The following is a 24875-nucleotide window of genomic DNA, read 5'->3' on the forward strand; positions in this document are numbered from 1 at the left end:
CATTGTAGGCATTTACTACAGGCCGCCTGTGCAAGCTGAAGATATGGATGAACTCTTTATGCATCAAATGGCCAAGTTCTCCAAAAAATATGACATAGTTGTCATGGGAGATTTCAACTATCCAGACATTTGTTGGGAATCTCTCTCAGGCAAAACTAACAGGTCAAGGAAATTCTTATCCTCTCTTGCTGACAACTTTATCTTCCAAAAGGTAGGGGAGAAAACAAGGGGAACTGCTACCTTGGATCTAATCCTTATAAACAGGGAGGAAATGGTTGAGGAGGTAAAAGTGGCTGGAACCCTAGGAGGTAGCGACCATGCTATTTTAGAATTTTGGATAACTAGAGGCGGAAGACCTGTGAAGACTCAGACGTCAAGGTTAGATTTCAGAAAGGCAGATTTTAAGGGATTCAGAAAGATAATTGGAGGGATCCAATGGCTGGATATCCTTAAAGACAAAAATGTCCAGGAAGGATGGGAAATCTTGAAATATGAAATTCTCAAAGCACAGTTGTTAACAATTCCGAAAAGAGGGAAGAATAGGAAGCATTTAAGGAAACCAGGATGGGTGAACACAGAACTTAAGCACATGCTAAAAAGGAAGAAAAAAATGTTTATAAAATGGAAAGAGGGAGGCATATCTAAAGAAGAATATAATGCTGTCTGCAGAACCTGCAGGGCACAAATCAGATTATCTAAAGCTGAAAATGAATTGAGGCTTGCAAGAGATGTCAAAAGCAATAATAAAGGATTTTGGGGATATGTCAAAAGTAAAAGAAAAGTCAAAGATGCTATAGGATTTTTACAGGATGAAAATGATGAAATGGTAAGACAGGATGTTGAGAAGGCTGAACTTTTAAATTCCTATTTTGCATCTGTTTTCTCTCAGAAAGGAAATGTAACACCAACTGTTATTCACTGTCCTATTAAGGGAATAGAAGAATCCAGGATATCTATAAACAGAAAGATAGTGAGGAAACACTTAGCTAACCTAAATGAATTCAAGTCTCCAGGTCCAGATGAATTACACCCCAGAGTACTGAAGGAGATAGCAGAAGAAATTTTTGAACCCCTCTCCATAATCTTTGAAAATTCTTGGAGAACAGGAGAAGTGCCAGAAGACTGGAGAAGAGCAAATGTTGTTCCTATCTTCAAAAAGGGGAAGAAGGTGGACCCAGGCAACTATAGGCCGGTGAGTCTGACTTCTATACCAGGAAAGATCTTTGAACAAATTATTAAACAACATGTATGTCAATACCTGGATAAGAATGAAGTGATCAAACAGAGTCAGCATGGGTTTGTAACTAATAAGTCATGTCAGAATAACTTTATTTCCTTCTATGACGGTATCACTGATTGGGTGGATCAAGGAAATGCTGTAGATATAGTATATCTTGACTTCAGCAAAGCATTTGACAAAGTCTCTCATACAATCCTTATTGAAAAAATGACTAAGTATGGAATGGACAAGGCAACTGTTAGGTGGATTCATAACTGGCTTAGTGATTGGACCCAAAGAGTGGTCGTAAATAGCTGCACATCCAGTTGGAAGAATGTCTCAAGTGGGGTACCACAGGGCTCTGTCCTGGGCCCTGTATTGTTCAACATCTTTATCAACGATTTAGATGAAGGAATTGAGGGTAAACTGATTAAATTTGCTGATGACACAAAACTAGGAGGGAAAGCTAATACTAGAGAAGAGAGAGAGAGGATTCAAAAAGATTTAAATAAACTGGAGAAGTGGGCAGCAACTAACAGAATGGTTTTTAACAGGGAGAAATGCAAAGTACTACATCTGGGCAATAAAAATGAAAAAAGCATATATAGAATGGGAGGAATAGGGCTAAGTGACAGCACATGTGAAAAAGACTTGGGTATACTAATAGATCACAGACTGAATATGAGTCAACAGTGTGATGCAGCAGCAAAAAAGGCAAATGCAATTCTAGGATGTATTAACAGAAGCATACAGTCTAGATCACGTGAAGTCATTATTTCCCTCTACTCCTCTTTGGTCAGACCTCATCTGGAATATTGTGTCCAGTTTTGGGCACCACATTTTAAAAAAGACATCAACAAACTGGAGCAAGTTCAGAAAAGAGCGACCAGAATGGTGACCGGTCTGCAAACCCTGTCTTATGAGGAAAGGTTGCAGGATTTGGGAATGTTTAGTTTGCAAAAGAGAAGACTGAGAGGAGACTTAATAGCTGTCTACAAATATCTAAAGGGCTGTCACATTGTAGAAGGATCAACTTTATTCTCATTTGCACAAGGAAAGACTAGAAGCAATGGGATGAAACTGAATGGGAGGAGACACAGATTAGATATTAGAAAAAACTTTTTGACAGTTAGAGTGATCAATGAGTGGAACAGGCTGCCACGAGAAGTGGTGAGTTCTCCTTCAATGGAAGTCTTCAAACAGAGGCTGGACAGACATCTGACTGGGATGATTTAGCGAATCCTGCTTTGAGCAGGGGGTTGGACCAGATGGCCCAGGAGGTCCCTTCCAACTCTACGATTCTATGATTCTATGATTCTATGAACTCCAAGACTTCTCCCGTGCTGCGCCAATCCTCTGGAATGCTCTACCCCAAGATATTAGGACCATCCACAATTTGCATAGTTTTAGGCGCTCGCTCAAAACACATTTGTTCAGAGCGGCCTATCACATTCAGTAATCAAAGTCATTTTATGCTTGTGTGTGTGTAGCCCATTCACTATCTCCATCTATCCCCCATCCCCTGAAGATGGCTGGACCTTCATTGTAAATATACAATTGTAAATACACACCTGTACTTTATATCTCCCCCACCTCATTGTAGATTGTAAGCTCTCACAAGCAGGGTCGTCTTATTTCGCTTTAATTATTGTATTGTTAACGTTATTACTTATGACTGTTGTGTTTGAAACTGTTCAACTGTAAAGCGCTGCGGAATATGTTGGCGCTATATAAATAAAGATTATTATTATTATATGGCCATGTGAGGGCTTGTTTTTTGCGGGGCGGGTTGTACTTTTAAACGACACCATTGGTTTTAACATGTCGTGTACTAGAAAACGCGAAAAAACTCCAAGTGCGGTGAAATTGCAAAAAAAGTGCAATCCCACACTTTTTGTTTGGCTTTTCTTTACTACGTTCACTAAATGCTAAAACTGACCAGCCATTATGATTTTGCAGGACATTACGAGTTCAAAGTCACCAAACATGTCTAGGTTCTTTTTTATCGAAGTGGTGAAAAAAAATTCCAAACTTTGTTTAAAAAAAATAAAATTGCGCCATTTTCCGAGATTCGGAGCGTCTCCATTTTTTGTGATCTCGGTTCGGTTGAGGGCTTAGTTTTGCATGCTGAGCTGACGTTTTTGTAATATCATTTTGGTGCAGATACGATCTTTTGATCGCCCGTTATTGCATTTTAATGCAGTGTTGCGGTGACTAAAAAAACGTAATTCAGGCGTTTTGACTTTTTTTCTTGCTACACCGTTTAGCAATCAGATTAATCCTTTTTTTATTGATAGATCGGGCGATTCTGAATGCGGGGATATCAAATATGTGTATGATTGATTTTAGTTTTATTGTTTTATTTTCAATGGGGCAAAAGGGGGTGATTTAAACATATTTTTGAAATTTTTTTTAATATTTTTAAAACATTTTTTTTTACTTTTGGCATGCTTAGAAGCTGCCATAGCCTGATCAGCTCTGCTACATATAGGCGTTAAGCAGATCGCCTTTATGTAGCTGAATTACTGCATTTCTATGAACGCTGACCACCGGGTAGCACTCATAGCAATCTGGCACTGACAACCACAGAGGTCTCCAGGAGATCTCAGGTTGTCATGCCAACACCCCAGTGATCCCCGATCACGTGACGGGGGTCACCGGTGTGTGTATTTCTGGTCCAATGGCCGGAAGCGCGAGTTAAATGCCGCTGTTCAAAAAAGCTGACATGTCCCAGTAAAGATGTGTGCTCAGCACCAGAGCCCACATCAAAGGAAGGGAAATTACCTCCACAGTACTAGTACAGCAGAGGTCGTGAAGGGGTTAAATATAGTATATGTAATTATTAAATGCATCTAAAGATCATGATATATACTATATAGTAAATGTGCAAATTAATTTATTATTTGCAGAAATAATATATACTGCTGTATAGTTGTGATGGTATATTCATTTGTTTAAAGAATAACTAAACTTTCATATTTGTTTTTGCTAATTCTATCCAATGACTTCTGCGTGCTCGAAAAATATGTTAGAGTCCCCGCGACTAGATGTCTTCGGCTGTTCAACAGCCTCAACACAAGCAGGGATTGCCTGTTTGTTAAGCATGTATTAAGGCTGTCGAATAGCGGCGAGACATGCAGGTGCGGGGACTCGAAGATATTTTTCGAGCTGACCGAAGTCACTCGGTTAGCACCCGAGCATGATCGGATAACACAGTGAAACATTTCTTACTGTGAACTGCGGAGAACTAACTGAGCTCAGGTGCAGGTGTGACTTTTTCTCATGGTGTTAGCTGGGATGTCACTGAGGTCATCACAGTTCATTGGCCCGGCTCACACTAAAGTGAGTTGGGAACGTAGCCTGAGTGACCTGTGGTAACCTCAATGATGTCACTGCTAGTCACTTACACTGCGCTTTCAGCAGCTCATTCTCCCGTGGTTTTCAGCCTGGACAATCTCTTCTTAGCAACGTCCAGGTTGAAAACCAATTATCGCAGGCCTGGATTATGGCGTGGGACAGTATGTCTGACAAGTGAAGGACATTGTTGTTTTTTATTTTTGTTTTTTACAGGAGACGTTGGCTTCAATGGAATGGGTGTTAGGTGACTATAACTGTGCTTGTTATTTTTAAATAAATTTGCAAAATGGTGGGAATTTTTAGTTCAAATAAAGGACTTTATTCTGGGTTTTTCTTATTGACAATATCACTATGGGATTAGTAATGGAGAGAGGTCTTATAGTGGGTAGAGCCAAGCAAAGTGCTAGAATTGGTGCATCTAATAAATGCACATTACCAGCCTGAGAATACCAACCCCCACTGTCTGCTTTTGTCATGATACCAGTGCTGGGTGACCGGCACTTCTGGGGTTAATGTTTTGATCTCAGTGCAGACTCTTACCTGCACACCTGGGACCTATTATGGTGGCCTCTCATTGGTTCTGGGAAAGCTTCTTATAGCCTCAGGAAGCTCCCATCCCCCGTCAGTTATACTTTCGCCCTTGGCATAGTGTGGTGACCCCTGAGTGTGTTTGTGCTGTGTTCTGGTTGCTTGATTCTCTGTGTACGACTCGGTCTGTTCTCTGGATATTGCTTTGGATTCTGCTTGGTACTTTCTATGTCTGTTTGGTTTTGACTTCTGCTTGGCCCTGACTATCCATTCTGTCTCATCCCTGGTACTTTACCAATATCTCTGTGTATAACCTCCGTTTTGCCTGACTCTGAGTATTTCTGTATAGTGTCCTGCCATCTCTGAAAGCAGGAAGCTAAGCCCCACCCCCTTGCAGTCACATGACCGTAGGTCCTGTGTCTGCTTGCTAAACTTCAGCGTCCACAGGTCCTGTGTATCTGTACTTTCTGGCTGTACCTGACCCCGGGCCCCCTACAGTGCAGGTGAATCCCTGCTCAGCGGAGGCTGCACGCCGGCGCTGACAGGATCCTGACAGCTTTAGCTTGTCTAGCTGTAAAAAATGTGGGGGGGACCCCACAGCATTTTTTAAAATTATTTGTACACAGTAAGAAAACACACTAATAAAACAGTCCATTCTCTGGGTAGATAAAAGATACGTCTCAGTCTCACCCATGCAGCAATCCAGACACTCAGTTTGGTCAGCAATAATAAACACACCGTGGCTCCCACACGTTAGACACAACTGAGCCACTTCAGCTGCCTTTTGTAGGAGCTGTTAAGCACAGACTGGAGTTATGGGAGTGACCTTTCCCACCCAGACTCTTTTCTCACTCCTAGATCCCAGACCCAAAATCCAGTTCTAATAAAACCTTTTCAAAAACAGATTGTTACTGGAGCCTTCAATTGCAGGACTTACATCACCGAGGCCAGTCACCTCTGTGACAGATACATTCCATCCAGGACTTGACTTTTCCTCATGCTCCTTTAGAGCCCCAAACGATATCTGTATATCAGATTATCATGTGTATTGTTATCCATCTCATATTGCATAAAATACCAATGATCTAATCAATGACAGCTGATGCCTCTTACATACAACAAGCTAGTTTCTAGCTGCACCATTTTTTCAGGGATTCATATGTAGGTCAGACAAAGTTTGTAGCTTACAGGATGAAGTCTGTAAAAGTGTTTGGACTACCCTCTAACAAAGTACTAGCTGTCAGGAGTGAACATGAGGCTATTATTACAGGCCATTCAACTATCACGATGTTAAAATAGAGAACTGTACAGGAATACTGTAGATCACAAAGGAGCATTCATAATGATTTAGAAACATTGGTGAAGTTAAAATGATCACAATGCACAGTAAATTAAAGTATTTGGCTCACAAAGATAACCCTTTCTCTGGAAACAGCTGACCCACTGTCATGTAAGACATGAATGTATACGGTGACCAGTGGGAAATTCTCAGCTCTCACTTTCTCTGGCTCTTTAAAGAGGGTCTTGCATTCTTTATGATGTCCATACGCCTTGATACTGCATACTGGCAGGAGTTAACAAAACCCTTTTAAAGAAAATAACATTTGCTTAGCATAAATATAGTTGTGACTTCAATAAAAATGCAGAAAATAAAGAAAAACAGTGTGTTGATGAAAAAGATTCTAAATATATTCGATATGTTAGAGCCAAATTCTGATGTCACTTGTTGCTCTAAGTTTTTGTTTAATAGTTGGAGCAGAAGTGTTCTGTGCGTTCTTTCCTCCTGATCACATACTCAGTCTTGTGTAGCAGGTTATTTCCATATAACATTGTATTAAAGTGCAGACATACCAATTTTGGTCAATAAAATTATATTATCAAACAGTTATGTTTTAAGTAGTGGCTCCAAAAATGTGTGCACACCTCCGACCTGACAGGGGTACGTCAAGAATAGCTGACAGTGTTTTGTAAATAGCATTCGGCATTCCACAAGAACTTACTATCACTGACGGAGAAACAGAGCAATCATCGGCATCACCCAGTCTTTATAAGATAATAAGGTATTTGTTCACTTTTAAGGGTTATTGTGTAGTTTACATATATTAATCTACATACATTTTGCAAAGACTTGTAACACTAAGCTAGGGCTTGCTTTGCATTTTGGGGAGTGTAACATTTAGACTGAGAACGAAACGGAGCTGGATTAGCCTCGATCCGGATATGTAGTTTTGGTTGAAACTTAAAAACAAAGGCAAAACACCCTGCACTAAGTAATAATTAAATAAATAGTAATAGTTTATGTAACTAACATGCGGTACCTATTTTGATCAAAAAAGTGTAAAAGCCATACCACCGCAACACGGTGTACCCAATTTGGATGGTCCCTAACTCTTGTAGTTTTGGACTTAGTTTTTTTTTTTTTTACAGGAGTAGAAACCTCTCCAAACTACCAATCTAATAGGCCTCTTTCACACTTCAGTTTTTTGTGTCAGTTACAATCCGCCAAAAAGGTGGAGAAGCGGATCCATTCTTAACTGATGTGAACGGATGTCACAGGATCTGTTTTTGGACGGATCCGCAAAATGAGGAAATTTAAAGGAACCGCTGGCCGGGAAGGAGAGAGAGAGAGAGAGATTTTTTTTTTTTTTTTTGTCCGGCATCCCGACAGAATTTTGGGTTAAATCAGTGTCTGGAGGTTCCGCCGGCCAAAAAAACGTTGCAAGCTCCGTTTGGAAATCTTTGAGGATGTAAACGGACAGCAACATTATGGCGGATCCTCACAAAAACGGATGCAACGGACGGCAATCCGTCAAAATCCGCCAATAATGGAAGTCAATGGTGAAAAAAACGGATCCGCAAAAAAAAATTGCGGATCCGTTTTTTTCAAAACCTGGCGGATTTTGACTGATTGTAAAAAACGGAAGTGTGAAAGAGGCCATAGTAATATAACTAGTAAATAGTAGATGTAAACTGTGATCATTAAAGACGTCATTATGAAGTTAAAAAACCTTCCACTGGTGTTCTCAAATATAATACATGATTTCATACAAATGGTAAATATATTCCTATTCCAATATTTTTCATTCTGTTTTATTGCAGCCATTTGGTAAATTCAAAAAAGTTCATTTTTTTCTCATTAATGTACACTCTGCACCCCATCTTGACGAAAAAAACAGAAATGTAGAAACTTTTGCAAAATTATTGATAAAGAAAAACTGAAATATCACATGGTCATAAGTATTTAGACCCTTTGCTCAGACACTCATATTTAAGTCACATGCTGTCCATGTCATTGTGATCTTCCTTGAAGTAGTTCTACTTCTTCATTGGAGCCAGCTTTGTTTAATTAAACTTATAGGACTTGATTTGCAAAGGCACACACCTGTCTATATAAGACCTCACAGCTCACATTGCATGTCAGACCAAATGAGAATCATGAGGTCAAAGGAACTGGCCAAGGAGCTCAGAGACAGAATTATGTAAAGGCATAGATCTGGCCAAGGTTACAAAAGAATTTCTGCAGTACTCAAGGTTCTCGAGATCACAGTGGCCTTCCTAGACCTGGCCATCGAGCCAAACAGCAATCGTGGGAGAAGAGCCTTTGTGACAGAGGTAAAGAACCCAAGGATCAATATGACTGAGCTCCACAGATGCAGTAGGGAGATGGCAGAAAGTTCCACATAGTCAACTATCACTGCAGCCCTCCACCAGTCGGGCCTTTATGACAGAGTCGCCTGACGGAAGCCTCTCCTCAGTGCAAGACATATAAAATCCCGGAATAGAGTTTGCTAAAAAACACATGAAGCACTCCCAGACTATGAGAAATAAGATTCTCTAGTCTGATGAGACGAAGATAGAACTTTTGGTGATAATTCTAAGCGGTATGAGTGGAGAAAACCAGGCACTGCTCTTCACCTGCCCAATACAATCCTAACAGTGAAACATGGTGGTGGCAGCATCATGCTATGTGGGTGTTTTTCAACTGCAGGGGCAGGACGACTAGCTGCAATTGAAGGAAACAAGAATGCGGCCAAGTACAGAGATATCCAGGTACTGCTCATATAAGAGAATGATGGCCTACTCTTGCACAGGGGCCCACCAGAGAATTTTCCTGTGGGCCAATCCAAGCCTGTGACCAGCTAACAAACCATGCTGCCTCCTCAAAAGACTTGAGAAGGTGTTAGGTACCTGATGAGCTTGTACGAGGATATTAAATGAATAAGATGCCGCCTTTGTCTGTACATAGTGATTTGAGTAAATTGCGCCAAGTACTGCTCATATAAGAGAATGGTGATGCACTCTTGCACAGGGGCCCACCAGAGGATTCTCCTGTTCTCCTGCGGGCCAGTCCGAGCTTGCAGATTTCACTCACAGAATATCAAAATGGGAAATCTGCAGAATATAGAACCAATGTGAACATACTCTTAAGTCATTTCCACATACGTAGGATGGAAATTGTAGAAGAAAACAATCTGTTGTACAGAATTTGCTGTGAAATCCATGCACAATCCCCACATGTAGATTCTGAATTTGCTGGGGATTTAACCCTGTGCACGGCAAAAGTTGTAATCCACTGAGAAAATCTGCAGTATAAATTGATACACTCCGGATTTAAAATCCATGCCACAAAGCTACAAGGATTACCAGCAGATGTAAGTACAATACAATGATATGGCATTACGAAACCTGTATTGAAATCCAGGGAGAAAAAAATCTTCAGATTTCAGGCCACTCTCAGTGCTTGCACATGTGAAGTAACAATTACTGTAACTGGGAGTCAGTGCAAGAAAAGTAATGCAATTCTTACAATTGTATTTACAATGTTACTAAACGTTTTATGTAGTTTATACTTGTGTAAAATGAGCAGATGTAGTTATATGCTGTAATTCTGGATAGACTAGGTCTGCCAAACAGCTAGTAGAAGGAGATCCCCCTCTATGATGTCCGTATGCTACAACAGGTCATATGAAAAGGATTGTCCTCAACAAGCAGCCGCTTTAGTCATTTTACAAATGTGAAAAACAATAAATGCAAAGAGCTCATCATCACACAAAATACAACATAATGAAATGTTCCTAAATTGTCATCTAGTGAGAAACATTTTAATGTTTTCAGCAGTTTATACATTATCTTTTCACAACGTGGACAAAGAACTAAAAAAAAAACAAAAGATAAAAAATGAAAACCCAACAAAAGGAAACTCCATGTTCATACAACTTTACCACCAAGGTTAATTGTTATTGTGTCACAGAATACATTGTGCACTGTCACAATTATCCTTTTGGAGCAATTACGGTATATTCACCCAGCACATAGACTTCAATATCAAATGTGTGTAAAAGAACAGATCTTCCCAGAAGATAGTAAGAGAAAAATAGGTCATTCCGTCCATTCCTATTCTCAGCGTTACATGTCAGTGACAGCTAGTCTCTTCAGCCACAATTACCGCCGTGGACCACTCGGCACTCTACAATGACAGTGTAGGGGCAGAGACCAGCTGCTGCTTTACGTGACTCTGCTCTTATGTTCAGTGTGTATCCAAATGCGTCAGGGTTTTTGTTTCATACACTTTTATTCCAAGCCCAATGAATGTTTTATATAGGTCAGCAACTGGTAACCTGTGGTTTATTCAGCTGACCAGCCAACGCTTGTATGAATGATGATTCATAGTCACTAGGAGCAGTGGACATCACAGCAGTGGGAAGGTCAGAGGTAACCTTCTCAGGGGTCATCAATGTTTGCAACCAGTTCACGTTTCACATTTATTATCATATACATTTGGTCTGCTGCTCATGGACACCTGCCTTTCGTCCCATCAAGCCAGCGTCAGCCACAGGATGACAAAGCTTTTACTACTAATCTAAACATTTAGTTCTCAGACCACCAGGAAGACAGCTGCTTTCAGCAAAGTACAGTATCACTTTCCTTGGTGTAACTCAGTTCACCTGTTCACAACACTCTTTCCCAGTCACTCCAAGTTTATCCTCAGATCTCCTTAGACCTTCATGTCAGCAAGAGTCCTCAGCAAAGAGGAGGTTTTATGGTGGTCCCAAAGGGAATAAATTCATATGTCTACAGGCATGGCAGAATTTAGCTTGATGGTAGAGCGCAGTTTGTGAGTAACCACCATCCTTTGTCATAGTCCATAGTGTCTTACAATATGATGCAAATGTACATAGGCTTTATTTGTACATTACACTATTATGGCAACATTATTGCAAAACCATGGCTATGTTATCAAAATGATCTAATACAACATTGCAAAACCCTTGGAACCATGAGAAAAAAATACTACAGACATGATTTACCATTCTGACGTATCATTAATCATAATCTTCTATCTATGACACATAACTGACTTGTCAAGAACCAGAATTTGCTGGCAGGAAAGCTCAATTACTCCAAGTCTTGGATCCTCGAGAGATTCTCCAGCATGAATGAAGTCATGTGCATTGTTAGGAAGATTTGATTGTGATTTGTGGCTACATTCATGCGCTGATCAAAAATGGCCTTAACTCCTTTATCAATTTTAACAAAAACTGTCATTAACAAATTCAACATTGCCGCTTCTCTCCTAACTGCATTTACTGAACTGTGAACATATGTGGGCAAGCGAAGCAACTTGTGTAGTCTCAGCGTACAGTCATGATGAATGGTGATGCTGCTGAGTCACAGAAGAAATTCATCTTTCAGGTTATCTGATCTGAGTATATAATCATCCAGTGACCCGGGAGCAGTCACGAAATAGTTAAATCTGGGGACGATCTGTAAGTAAAATCAACCAACCAGTGGCTTTACCACATACAGAATCGACTTAAGGGCAAATGACAAGCTTCTCGGGGTTCGTTTTAGAAACTGAGTTGCATAGTTCTCCTGCAATGACACTTTACTGGCAAATATTATTATTATTATTATTAATAATAATAATATCATTATTCTTAATAATAATAACATTAGTAATGAATGTAATAATGCTAATGCCATATAATGGTAGAAATAATAATAAATGTAATAATAATACAATATAATGGTAGAAATAATAATCATCATTATTAATAATATTAATAATAACAATAATGATGAATATAATAATAATAATAATAATAATAATAATAATAATAATATATAATGGTAGAAATAATAATAATAATAATAATAATAATAATAATAATAATAATAATAATAATAAATCCAAGCACCCCAATATAATCATCAATCATTTATTAACTCCACATCTCCCCTTTATAGTAGCTGCCATATATAGGCAAGCTAGAGATTTTTGGGCAGCAGATGAGGAGTGTGGGTACCATGCTGCTTCCTGCCAAGCATGGCATTGTACCACTTCCCTCTTCCATGCATAACCCAGGTAACTGAGAGGAAGAATAAACTGCTTAAACCTCTGACTCCCACCTGGCAACGATGAGGTTAATGCCCCTATGTGAAAGCCTCCACGACCCTTCGCCCAGGCACCTGGGGGGCACCCAGGTCTCCTAGCTAGCACTACACACAGCCGAGCACTCACCCAGGATCTCAGCCCAGTGGGACACAGCAGAGGCCAGCAGCATGAGGCAGCCCATGAAGCACATCTGCCCCAGCAGCAGCTCCTTCCTTTTCCTGCGGGTCCTGCTCTTCCTCTGCCCGGTCTCCAGCATCCCTGGCACGGCACAGACCCGGCACTGCTCTCCCGGTGTCAGTGCCAGCATGTCCACATCCATAGAATACTCTCTGAATGGATAAGATAGCAGTGCTCCCCCGTGTGAGGTGCGGAGGGTGCGGGAGCGTGCGTGCAGCCAGAAGACTTCTCCCAACTCCTTGCGTTGTGCTCCTCCTGTGCTCCTAATCCATGTTACATGCGTCTGGGCAGATCACACACAAGAGGAGGCAGCATGATGCAGGCAGGGGAAGGACGCCGGGCTGGGTGCTGCTGCTGATCATGGGCAGAGAGCTGCTGCGTTCACACTGATCCCATGGGCAGCCTGTTACATGGACACACATGCAGCTCCGACAAACAAAAGCCACTACAAGAAGAAGCCTCACTGCTCAAACTTTACAGTCATCAGCACAAAAGCTTCCGATTCCTCAGCTCCGCTCTCCGCCTTGTTTCTCATCCCCACCCCCTCCATGTTGGATTTTTTTCCTGATGCAGTTCGTAGGCTGAAGTCAGAGCCTCATCACTTCTTATTTGTGTCTAGCATGCTGCCTGTGGATGATTACAGCTGCCCATAGACATGAAGGATATTGTGAATGACATTCTGGCTATGTTCACACTTGTTTGGTTTGTCAGAGATGTGGGTTGTCAGAGATGTGGGTTGTCAGAGATGTGGGTTGTCGGAGATGTGGGCTGTCAGAGATGTGGGCTGTCAGAGATGTGGGCTGTCAGAGATGTGGGCTGTCAGAGATGTGGGTTGTCAGAGATGTGGGTTGTCAGAGATGTGGGTTGTCAGAGATGTGGGTTAGAATCTTTGGCAGATACGTGAGGTTGGTTCTGACACATATTCCCAGTGGATTTTCACGTTCATTAACCTCATAGTAATTGAATGGGGCTAATCTACTCTCTTTTTGTGTGGAATCCAAAGAAATAGTGAACACTTTGGACTTTTAAATCTGCCACACATGGATTATTCTGCGCAATAGTGGACGACCCCTTTAAACCTGTGTATCTGAAATTTTGCACAGACTGCCATGTACTTTTACAACAGCCAGAAAGGCACAGGTTACAAACAATTGCTTTTTTGAAACTGCATTGTTCAGTGTACTTTAAAGGGGATCTGTCACCCCATTTTAGCCCTATCAGCTGCCGGCACCGCCATCGGGGGCTTATCTACAGCATTCTGAAATGCTGTAGATAAGGCCCCCCCCCCCGATGTAACCTGAAAGGTGAAAAAAACAAGTTAGATTATACTCACCCCGGCGTCTTCATACGATGATGTCCTCCTTCTTTCTTCTCCCTTGGCTCCGGCGCAGGCATACTTTATCTGACCTGTTGAGGGCAGAGTAAAGTACTGCAGTGCACAGGCGCCAGGAAAGGTCAGAGAGGTCCGGCACCTGCGCACTGCAGTACTTTACTCTGCCCTCAACAAGGCAGATAAAGTATGCCTGCGCAGGAGCCGCGGCAGAAGAAAGAAGGAGAACGGCATCGTATGAAGATGGGAGGTGCCGGACTGGACGGCGACACCCATCAGACCAGACGCCGGGATGAATATAATCTACTGTAACTCTTTTTTCTTATCTTTCAAGTTACACCAGGGGTTTATCTACACCATTATAGAAAGCTGTAGATAAGCCCTTGATGGCGGTGCCGGCAGCTGATAGGGCTAAAATGGGGTGACAGATTCCCTTTAAACTATATATAGTACAGACCAAAAGTTTGGACACACCTTCTCATTCATAGAGTTTTCTTTATTTTCATGACTATGAAAATTGTAGATTCACTCTGAAGGCATCAAAACTATGAATTAACACATGTGGAATTATATAATTAACAAAAAAGTGTGAAACAACTGAAAATATGTCTTATCTTCTAGGTTCTTCAAAGTAACCACCTTTTGCTTTGATTATGTCATGATCCAGGTTGGATTATGACAGATAAATGCACTAGTAACCTTTTTTTTCCTTAAGCTGTGTGCTTAGAGTTGGTTTTGCCCCCGGTGGCCATTAGGGTCATTGCACTGTGGAGGTTTCAGTTCTAGTTTTGCCCCCGGTGGCCATTAGGGTCATTGCACTGTGGTGATTTCAGTTCTAGTTTTGCCCCCGGTGGCCGTTAGGCTAAGTGCACACGTTGCAGAAAATTTCTGCACAAAAACCTGAATCCCTTCCCAGAAACCGCACCTATTTTTCCGCGGCGGTTTTTGTGCGTTTTTTGCGCGGTTTTGATGCGTTTTTGATGCGTTTTTTACCGCAGCGGTTTCTAAAAGCATGGGAGAAGCCTAAACCGCGGAAAAAAACGCAAAATTAATGTGCATGCTGCGGTTTTTACCGCGATGCGTTTTTTTCGCGGTAAAAAACGCATCAATGTGCACAAAAAGTGCAAAATGCATAGAAATGACTGTGCACCTTATTTTTAGCGGTTTTATAGCGGTTTTATAGTGAAAACCGCGGTAAAAACCGCTAAAAAAACGCTGTGTGTGAACACAGCCTTAGGGTCATTGCACTCTGGTTACTTTAGTTTAGTGCACCTGATTATATAGCAGGTGTGATTGCTCTGGCTCTGCTATAAAAGAGTATCAGGTGTTGCAATCACTGTTAGTGATATTGCTCATTTCCAACCAAGACTGGTGAAGGAAAGAACTACAGAGAGCAGCTCAGGGGAGCTCTGGTGTAAAGTCTGGTGAAGGAAGGAATTACAGAGAGGTGTTCCTTGCAGGTCTGACAAAGCTTGGAGAAGTAGCAGCTATTCTTGAGGAAAGCTGCATTCTGGTGGTGGACTCTGTTGCTGGGAGCAATAGCAACAGAGCAAAGCTAAGTGGAGTTTCCCTGTTTGTATTTTTCCCTGGTGTGTATTAGTACAGCAGTGGGGCCAGTGCCTGCACCACCCAGCTCCCTAGCAAGGGATAGGTGTAGGGTGTGCTAGGGTGACAGGTTCCGGCTCAGCGACAGGTGAGGAGCCTGTATAGGGAACGTTAGGAGTGTGAGGGACACTGACTCAGGGGACTGCAGCAGGTCTCCACGTCCCCGTTCCCTATCGCAGGGCCCACTGTTGTAACTGTTTCTCCTTCCCCCATGTCTTGTTGTTTTAGTTACCGGCCTGCTGGTCGTGTCACACAGGACAGTTACACGTGCCGTGTCTTGTTGTTTTAGTTACCGACCTGCGGGTCGTGTCACACAGGACGGGTCCACGTGACAGATTACTGCTTTGCACACTCTTTGCATTCTCTTGATGAGCTTCAAGAGGTAGTCACCGGAAATGGTCTTCCAACAGTCTTGAAGGAGGTCCCAGAGATGCTCAGCACTTGTTGGCCCTTTTGCCTTCACTCTGCGGTCCAGCTCACGCCAAACCATCTCGATAGGGTTCAGGTCTGGTGACTGTGGAGGCCAGGTCATCTGGCGTAGCACCCCATCACTCTCCTTCTTGGTCAAGTAGCCCTTACACAGCCTAGAGGTGTGTTTGGGGTCATTGTCCTGTTGAAAAATAATTGATGGTCCAACTAAACGCAAACCGGATGGAATAGCATGCTGCTGCAAGATTCTGTGGTAGCCATGCTGGTTCAGTATGCCTTCAATTTTGAATAAATCCCCAACAGTGTTAGCAGCAAAGCTCCCCCACACCATCACACCTCCTCCTCCATGCTTCACGGTGGGAACCAGATATGTACAGTCCATCCGTTCACCTTTTCTGCATCGCACAAAGACACGGTGGTTGGAACCAAAGATCTCAAATTTGGACTCATCAGACCAAAGCACAGATTTCCACTGGTCTAATGTCCATTCCTTGTGTTCTTTAGCTCAAACAAGTCTCTTCTGCTTGTTGCCTGTCCTTAGCAGTGGTTTCCTAGCAGCTATTTGACAATGAAGGCCTGCTGCACAAAGTCTCCCCTTAACAGTTGTTGTAGAGATGTGTCTGCTGCTAGAACTCTGTGTGGCATTGACCTGGTCTCTAATCTGAGCTGCTGTTAACCTGCGATTTCTGAGGCTGGTGACTCGGATGAACTTATCCTCCACAGCAGTGGTGACTCTTGGTCTTCCATTCCTGGGGCGGTCCTCATGTGAGCCAATTTCTTTGTAGCGCTTGATAGTTTTTGCCACTGCACTTGGGGACACTTTCAAAGTTTTCCCAATTTTTCGGACTGACTGACCTTCATTTCTTAAAGTAATGATGGCCACTCGTTTTTCTTTACTTAGCTGCTTGCCATAATACAAATTCTAACAGTCTATTTGGTAGGACTATCAGCTGTGTATCCACCAAACTTCTGCACAACACAACTGATGGTCCCAACCCCATTTATAAGACAAGAAATCCCACTTATTAAACCTGACAGGGCACACCTGTCAAGTGAAAACCATTTCTGGTGACTACCTCTTGAAGCTCATCAAGAGAATGACAAGAGTGTGCAAAGCAGTAATCAAAGCAAAAGGTGGCTACTTTGAAGAACCTAGAATATAAGACATATTTTCAGCTGTTTCACACTTTTTTGTTAATAATTCCACATGTGTTAATTCATAGTTTTGATGCATTCAGAGTGAATCTACAATTTTCATAGTCATGAAAATAAAGAAAACTCTTTGAATGAGAAGGTGTGTCCAAACTTTTGGTCTGTACTGTATGTAGCAAACAATTACAAATGTTTGAAAACTCCCATCGGTCATAATTCTTGCTATGCCGTCACTTTCAAACGTAAAAGTAAGAAGTGTTTTGGGGACAGACAATAGTTGTTACAAGTGCCCAGTAATAAATCATAGCAATTGTTGTTATGTATAAACAGGCCTATAAAGTAAATTATCTATCATGAAATTAGTCCTGATCATTTGATGACAGCAGTTGATACGGAAAAAAATTCAGATAATTTTAATTGCAAAATTATCAAGTAAAATTATTAACAGTTTGATTTGAACATTTTTCTTACAAATTATAAGCAGCTGTTATCATTGATGACATAGTAGGAATGCATAAATATCAAAGACTGACCGTCACTTCCAAACAGAAAACAGGTGTGAACAGGTGTAAGCTAAGGGCAGCTACCTCCATATATAACTAACAAATTAAAACTGCACACCGTAAAGCTATTGTTATGAATGTGTAGCAACTCACTAGGGACAATAGGTTATACAATAAAAACTGCAATTGACCGTTCCAGGTCCTGTACAGGCTAGATATTCTGACTTTGCATTCCCTAGTGGTGCCTGTGGGTGCAGAGATAGCGCTAACCACAGACTAGGAGATGACAACTTGGATCTAATTGCCAAAAAGGCCGTCTAGTTGCTTCACGTTTCTCTTAAAGAACTGGAGGGCATAACAGAAGGTGAACTACCTGCAAGAGGAGAAGTGTGCTGAACAAAGGAAAGATCCCAGAGTGAGCAAAGAATGAAATACCAATCAAAGAATAAAGCAAGTATTTATAATTTCTGATAAACACTATGTCAAACCTTCTATAAGTGCTATAGCTCATTTGTTCTAGTCATAATTGTGCTGAGTAAGGGCTCGTGCAAATGACCGATGTTATTCTACGGGGCCGTGCACATGTCCAATTTTTTCTTTGGATAGAGTCAGTACTAGGAAAAAAAATCGTGGCATACTCGAGTTTGATCTGATATTTGAATTGCCCACGGCCATGCAAGTCAATGAGTCCTTAGAAAACTTCGGACTGTGCTCAAATGACATCTGTGGCAATTTGATTTACAGGGAATGACAGAATGGAGAAGATAGAGACATTTTTTTCTCCATCGTCTCCGCATCTGAGAGAACTGGATCACACCATGACTATAATACTGCAAAGCATGAAGACATCCTTAATAAAGTTAATTTATTGATTACAATCAATTTATTTTTAGGCCGTATTGGGAAAAAATAATGTGGTATTGTTGTTTGCTTCTGAAAATGTTAGCAATTTTTTCCTTGCCATACAATCCATGAAGATGCTTGGAAACAACTAGGAGGACTGCCGTGTGGCTCCCATATTATCTCTATTGCAGTACTAAAAAAATAATAAATTAGAGTTCCCATATTTTCTCCACTAGCAACAAGCATATTCCCAAAATCTAAATTGCAGATCACTTTGTACCCCATAGCAGCATCAAATACTACCGTGGAGCTTAAAGAAGTTGTTGACTAGTCGGACAACCCCTTCTGAATCTCTACGTCCCCCCCCCCAGTAAAACAATAACAGTTATGCTCACCTCCGGTGCCAGCGCAGTTCCAGCTGTGTTAACACTGGCTTGGCCGGTGCTCAACAATGTTACGCAATCTCTGCAGCCAATCAGCGTTGTCTTCATTCTCCTCTCCTACAGTTGACATCCAGAGTGAGTGAGACAGCAGCGCACTTCTCACTTCCCTCAGATCTCTGACTTGTTCGAAGGAGGAGAGAGAAAGCCCCAGGAAAACCGATGCTGACACCGCTGAAATGGCGCCAACACCAGAAGTGAGTATAAGTTTTATTATTTTACTGGGAGAACACTTAGTGGACAACATCTTTAATATTCCTCTCCAGCAGCGCCAAACAACCCCCTGACAAATATAGCAGTATACAAGTCTGCATTTCTTTGGATGTTGTTGTGGGGTCTTTTGTGACCTCTTGGATGAGTCATTGCTGTGCTCTTGGGGTAATTTTTGTCAGCCGCCTACTCCTGGGAAGGTTCACCACTGTTCTTTGTTTTCGCCCTTTGTGGATAATGGCTCTCACTGTGGTTTGCTGGAGTCCCATAACTTTAGACATTGCTTTATAACCTTTTCCCGACTGATAGATCTCAGTTACTTTGTTTAAGAATTTCTTTAGATCACGGCACAATGTCTAGCTTTTGAGGAAGTTTTGGTCTACTTCCCTTAGTCAGGCAGATCCTATTTAATTGAATTTTTGTTTGAGAACAGGTGTAGCAGTAATAAGGCTTAGGTGTGGCTTGAGAATTTGAACTCAGCTTCCCAAAGATGTGATCAAGTTAATTTAGTACTAAAGGGCGGGAGGATCACTTTTTCACAGAAGGTCCTGTAGGTTTGGATTTCTTTTTCCCTTAAAAAAAGACTTTAATTTAAAAACTGCATTTTGTGATTACTTGTGTTATCTTTGCATAATATTTAGATATGTTTGGTCATCTGAAACATTTAAGTGTGACAAACATGCAAGAGAATAGGAAATCAGGAAGAGAGCAAACACTTTTTCACATGACTGTATATTTAACCCCTCTCTGACATTACACATACTATTCCATCCATGTGCCCTGGGACTTAATTCCCATGGATGGAATAATATGTCATAGGCGATCAGCCGTGCTCACAGGCCGAGCGCGGCTGATCGCGGCTGGGTGTCAGCTGATTCTCATAATGTAGATGACACCCGGCACTAAGTGCCAGGAGTGGTCACAGACCGCTCCCGGCAATTTAACTCCTGCAACACTGGGATCAAACATGATCGCAGTGTTCTGGAGCCGGCAGAAGGTCTGACAGCCTCTCTGCCTTTGGATCGGAGACCCAGCAACATGACACGAGGTTTCGATCGCTGCCATGGAGACCCGATGTTGTCATGACGACATCCGGATCTCCAGACCTGAGAGACTTCCTGTCATGCGCACTGATGATCAGGAAGTCTCTCAGGTCAGTGTAATATCCATGCAGCGCTGACAGCTTCTATAGCATGCAGATCTGCATGCTATAGAAGCGATCAGCCTGTACAAAATGAGTGTTCCATAGTGGGACTAAGTGTAAAAGTAAGAATGAAATAAAAAAAAAAAAAATTGTAAAAAAAAAAAAAAAAAAAATAATAATAACATAATAAATATTTGTTCTATCATTAAATCAATATTTGAATACAAAAAAATCTAAACAATAAAAGTACACATATTTAGTATCGCCGCGTCCATAATGACCCGACCTATAAAACTGTCCCACTAGTTAACCCCTTTAGTAAACACCATTAGAAAAAGGCAGAAAAACAATGCTTTATCATCATACTGCTGAACAAAAAGGGGAATAACGCGCTATCAAAAAGACGGATATAAATTAACGTGGTACCGCTGAAAACTTCATCTTGTCCCGCAAAAAACAAGTCCCCGTACAGCATCATCAGCGAAAAATAAAAAAGTTATAGCTCTCAGAATAAAGCGATGCAAAAATAATTATTTGTTAATATAAAATAGTTTTCATTGAATAAAAGTGCTAAAACATAAAAAAATTATATAAATGACATATCGTTGTGATTGTACTGACCTGAAGAATAAAACTGCTGTATCAGTTTTGCCACATGTGGAATGATATAACCGCCCCCCAAAAGAAGTTTATGAATTGCTGGTTTTTGTTCATTCTGCCTTCCAAAAATTGGAATAAAAAGTGATCAAAAAATGTCATGTGCCGAAAAATGGTACCAATAAAAACGTCAACTCGTCCCGCAGAAAACAAGATCTCACATGACTCTGTGGGCAAAAATATGGAAAAGTTATGGCTCTCAAAATGTGGTGATGCAAAAACTATTTTTTGCAATAAAAAGCATTTTTTAGTGTGTAACAGCTGTCAAACATAAAAACCCACTATAAAAACCCGCTACAAATAATAAATCAAACCCCCTTTATCACTCCCTTAGTTAGGGAAAATAATAAAATAAAAAAAGTATTTATTTCCATTTTCACATTAGGGTTAGGGTTTGGGTTAGTGTTGGAGCTAAAGTTAGAGTTAGGGTTGGGGCTAAAGTTAGGTATAGGGTTGGGGCTAAAGTTAGGATTAGTGTTAGGGTTGGGTTCAGGGTTAGGACTGGGATTAGGGTTAGGGTTAGGTTTGTGGTTAGGGTTATAGTTAGGGTTGGGATTAGGGTTAGGGGTGTGTTGGGGTTAGGGTTTGAGTTAGAATTTGGGGGTTTCCACTGTTTAGGCACATCAGGGGCTCTCCAAACACAACATACATCTGATCTCAATTCCAGCCAATTCTGCATTGAAAAAGTCAAACGGTGCTCCTTCCCTTCCGAGCTCTGCCATGCCCCCAAACAGTGGCTTACCCACACATATGGGGTATCATCATACTCAGGAGAAATTGCACAACAACTTTTGGGGTCCATTTTCTCCTGTTACCCTAGGAAAAATAAAAAATTGGGTGCGAAAATATGATTTTTGTGAAAAAAAAATATGATTTTTAATTTTTACGGCTCTACATTATAAACTTCTGTGAAGCACTTGGGGGTCCAAAGTACTTACCACACATCTAGATAAGTTCATTAGGGGTCTACTTTCCAAAATGGTGTCACTTGTGGGAGGTTTCCACTGTTTAGGCATGTCAGGGGCTCTCAAAACGCGACATAGCGTCCGATCTCAATTCCAGCCAATTTTGCTTTGAAAAGTCAAACTGCGCTCCTTCCATTCTGAGCTCTGCCATGCGCCCAAACAGTGGTTTACCTGCATAAATGTGGTATCAGAATGCTCAGGACAAATAGTACAACAAGTTTTGGGGACCAATTTCTCTTGTTACCCTTGGTAAAATAAAACAAATTGGATCTGAAGTAATTTTCTTCAATATACTTGAGCCTGTCCCACAGGTGAATATGCCCTCCACTAAGAGCAGAGTGGGCAATTAATTTTCCCGGGGGGCCACATGAGAGACCATGACTGTTATGGAAGACCGAACCAATAGCTTGAAATTAATTTTACTCAATATTAATTTATTAGTATTAATTGTATCACTTAATATTGAGCAGAATTAATCTTTAACCCCCCACAGCCACTTATATACAGCATGAGCCTCACACAGCCTACTACATATGCGGCATGAGCCCCACACAGCCTCCCCCATATGCGGCATGAGCCTTACACAGCTTCCCCATATACGGCATGAGCCCCACACAGCCTCCCTGTTATGAATGGGTCACCGAGGAGAAAAAGGCAAAACAAGCTAAGTCACAGAAAACCAGAGAGGTTGGCAACTATGCATATTGCAGATCCCTGATCTTACCACACAACTAGCAGTAGCCGTGGAGCGTGCCTACGATGTTCCTAGACGCCTCATCACGGCCGGAGGACTAAATAAGCCTAAAGCAAGAAAAGGGAAAACTAATTGCCCCAGAGCAGACCCCAAAGGAATAGATAGCCCCCACACATGTATTGACGGTGAAACAAGATGAAGGCACAAACACAGGTAGGAAAATAGGCTGAGCAAATGATGGGGCCCAAACTAACTAGACAGGAAAGGAAAGGAGAGACACTGTCTGCAACCTGCAAAAAACCCTACGAAAATCATGTCCAACACTTCTGAGAGCAAGATTAACCCTGAAGTCACTAGACTTCTCCCACTATATCAGCACTCTGAAATATTCTGAGGCAGAGCAAAAAGGGACCGAACTAGTAAGGGACAAAAAGCCAATTGGCAAAACACTGATAAATAAGAGTGGAAATTCAGCACAGCCCCCAGCAGGGGCTGGCTGACCACACCAAAAAACTGAATAGCCCAACAAAATTAAGTGTGAACATTAGCAGAAAAACTTAGCTTTAGATGACTGGAACAGAGCTGAAAACCAAGAGCTGACAAGCCAGAAGGAATCACCAGCAACTGAATAGGGCGTCGGCTGTCTTAAATCCAATCTGAGACTCCTGAGATCCAATTGTCATCCTCATTCTCAGGTGGCAGATCTCCACAGATCAAATCAGCCTCTCTACCTCCTGTTACCACCAGAGGGAGTCTGGAAGGAGAACTCACAACTGGTGAACCAGAGAATGAACACACAACACCTCCCTATATACGGCATGAGCCCCACACAGCCTCCCTATATACGGCATGAGCCCCACACAGCCTCCTTATATACGGCATGAGCCCCATACATATACTGCATGACAGTATATAGCCTTCCCATAGCCTCCCCATGTGCAGCATGTCACCCCCATAGCCTCCCCATGTGCAGCATGTCACCCCCAAAGCCTCCCCATGTGCAGCATGTCTCCAACATAGAATCCCCATGTGCTGTATGTCACCCCCATAAAATGCCCATGTGCTGCACATCATACCCATAGAATCCCCATGTGCTGTCACCCCCAAAGAATCCCCATGTGCAGTCACCCCCATATAATCCCCATGTGCTGTCACCCACATAGAATCCCCGTGTTCACCCCCATGGAAAAAAAAACACTACATACTCACCTCGGTCCCGTTCCCAGGCACTCTGCTTCTGACTGTCCGGCGTTACACAGCTGACGCGATGACATGATGTCATCACGTCAGCTGTTTCACACACTGGTGGAGGAAATGGCCGGAGGCCCCTCCTCCAGCAATGCTGACTGCGGGAGACAGAGGGTGGGCCCGCGGACCTCAGGTTTGCAGCCCCACGGCTGTCTCGGTCCGCGGGTCAGACTGAGGCAGCCAGAGGGCTGGATGTGGCAGGTTTTTGCTGCCTCATGTGGGAGCAGCATTATGTAGGCAAAGAGACAATGAATTCAACGATGTATCACTGTATTTACTGGGTACAGCAGTTGTGACGCAATCAGAGTTCTTAGATGTAACATGATGCAGAGCTCAAAAGCTGCCCCCGCCCATACCAGGCTCGGTATGTACATAGTCTATTGACAGTGACTTGCAAGTCATTTGGCAAATAGACAAATCTCAAAATAAGTGAAAAATGTATTTAATTCCGTCACGGAGAGTTATCCAGGGGCAAAAGGATTAATTTAATAAAACATATTGAATGCTCCAATAACAAATAGAGATCTTCCAATAGCTGCAGAGGCTTCTGAATGGGTGTAACTATACACGCGGGTTTGCACCTGTATGTTCAAGTGGCAGATGCATTAATGCAGAAAAATATGTTGCAGTGCAGAACAAAATGAGTGTCCTCATTTTCCAGCTCATAAATTACTTTGCTAGTGCTACATGTATAAAGAAGCCATTGTTTCATAGATTTTCAACTGTATGGCTTTTCTGAATAATTTATTCCAGGAGAGTTACGGAAAGTTTTACAATAAAAGCTAATAAAACTTTTACTATGTATGTAGCTTTCCAGGAACAAGTGTTATCTGTTGGATTTACTGTAGTATCTCAACGTTTAATGCAAAGTGACAGTTTTCTTAAAAAGCTAACAAATTTATTTTCTATACATAAAAAAAATTGACTTGCATAAGTATAGTGTACATCCACATAATAGATGTCAGTCTTGTAAGTCTT

At 41.7% G+C, this 24875-nt stretch overlaps 1 protein-coding gene across 3 annotated transcripts in view; it reads right to left on the bottom strand.

Annotated features, from left to right (window-relative positions):
• The window catches only part of SLC24A3 (solute carrier family 24 member 3), a 592036-nt gene extending 578837 nt beyond the window's left edge, over nt 1–13199 (bottom strand). For 2 of the 3 annotated variants that reach the window (XM_073557431.1, XM_073557430.1), the window contains exon 1: nt 12627–13199. In XM_073557431.1, the coding sequence (XP_073413532.1) occupies nt 12627–12819 (193 nt within the window). In that variant the 5' untranslated portion in view covers nt 12820–13199. The remainder of the gene's footprint in view (nt 1–12626) is intronic. The other variant, XM_073557429.1, reaches the window with a different exon arrangement.
• Between the last annotated feature and the right edge of the window lie 11676 nt (nt 13200–24875).

The sequence above is a fragment of the Dendrobates tinctorius genome, unplaced genomic scaffold (genome assembly GCF_039654945.1).
Source record: "Dendrobates tinctorius isolate UK_male_01 unplaced genomic scaffold, ASM3965494v1 ptg000250l, whole genome shotgun sequence".
Lineage (NCBI taxonomy): Eukaryota > Metazoa > Chordata > Amphibia > Anura > Dendrobatidae > Dendrobates > Dendrobates tinctorius.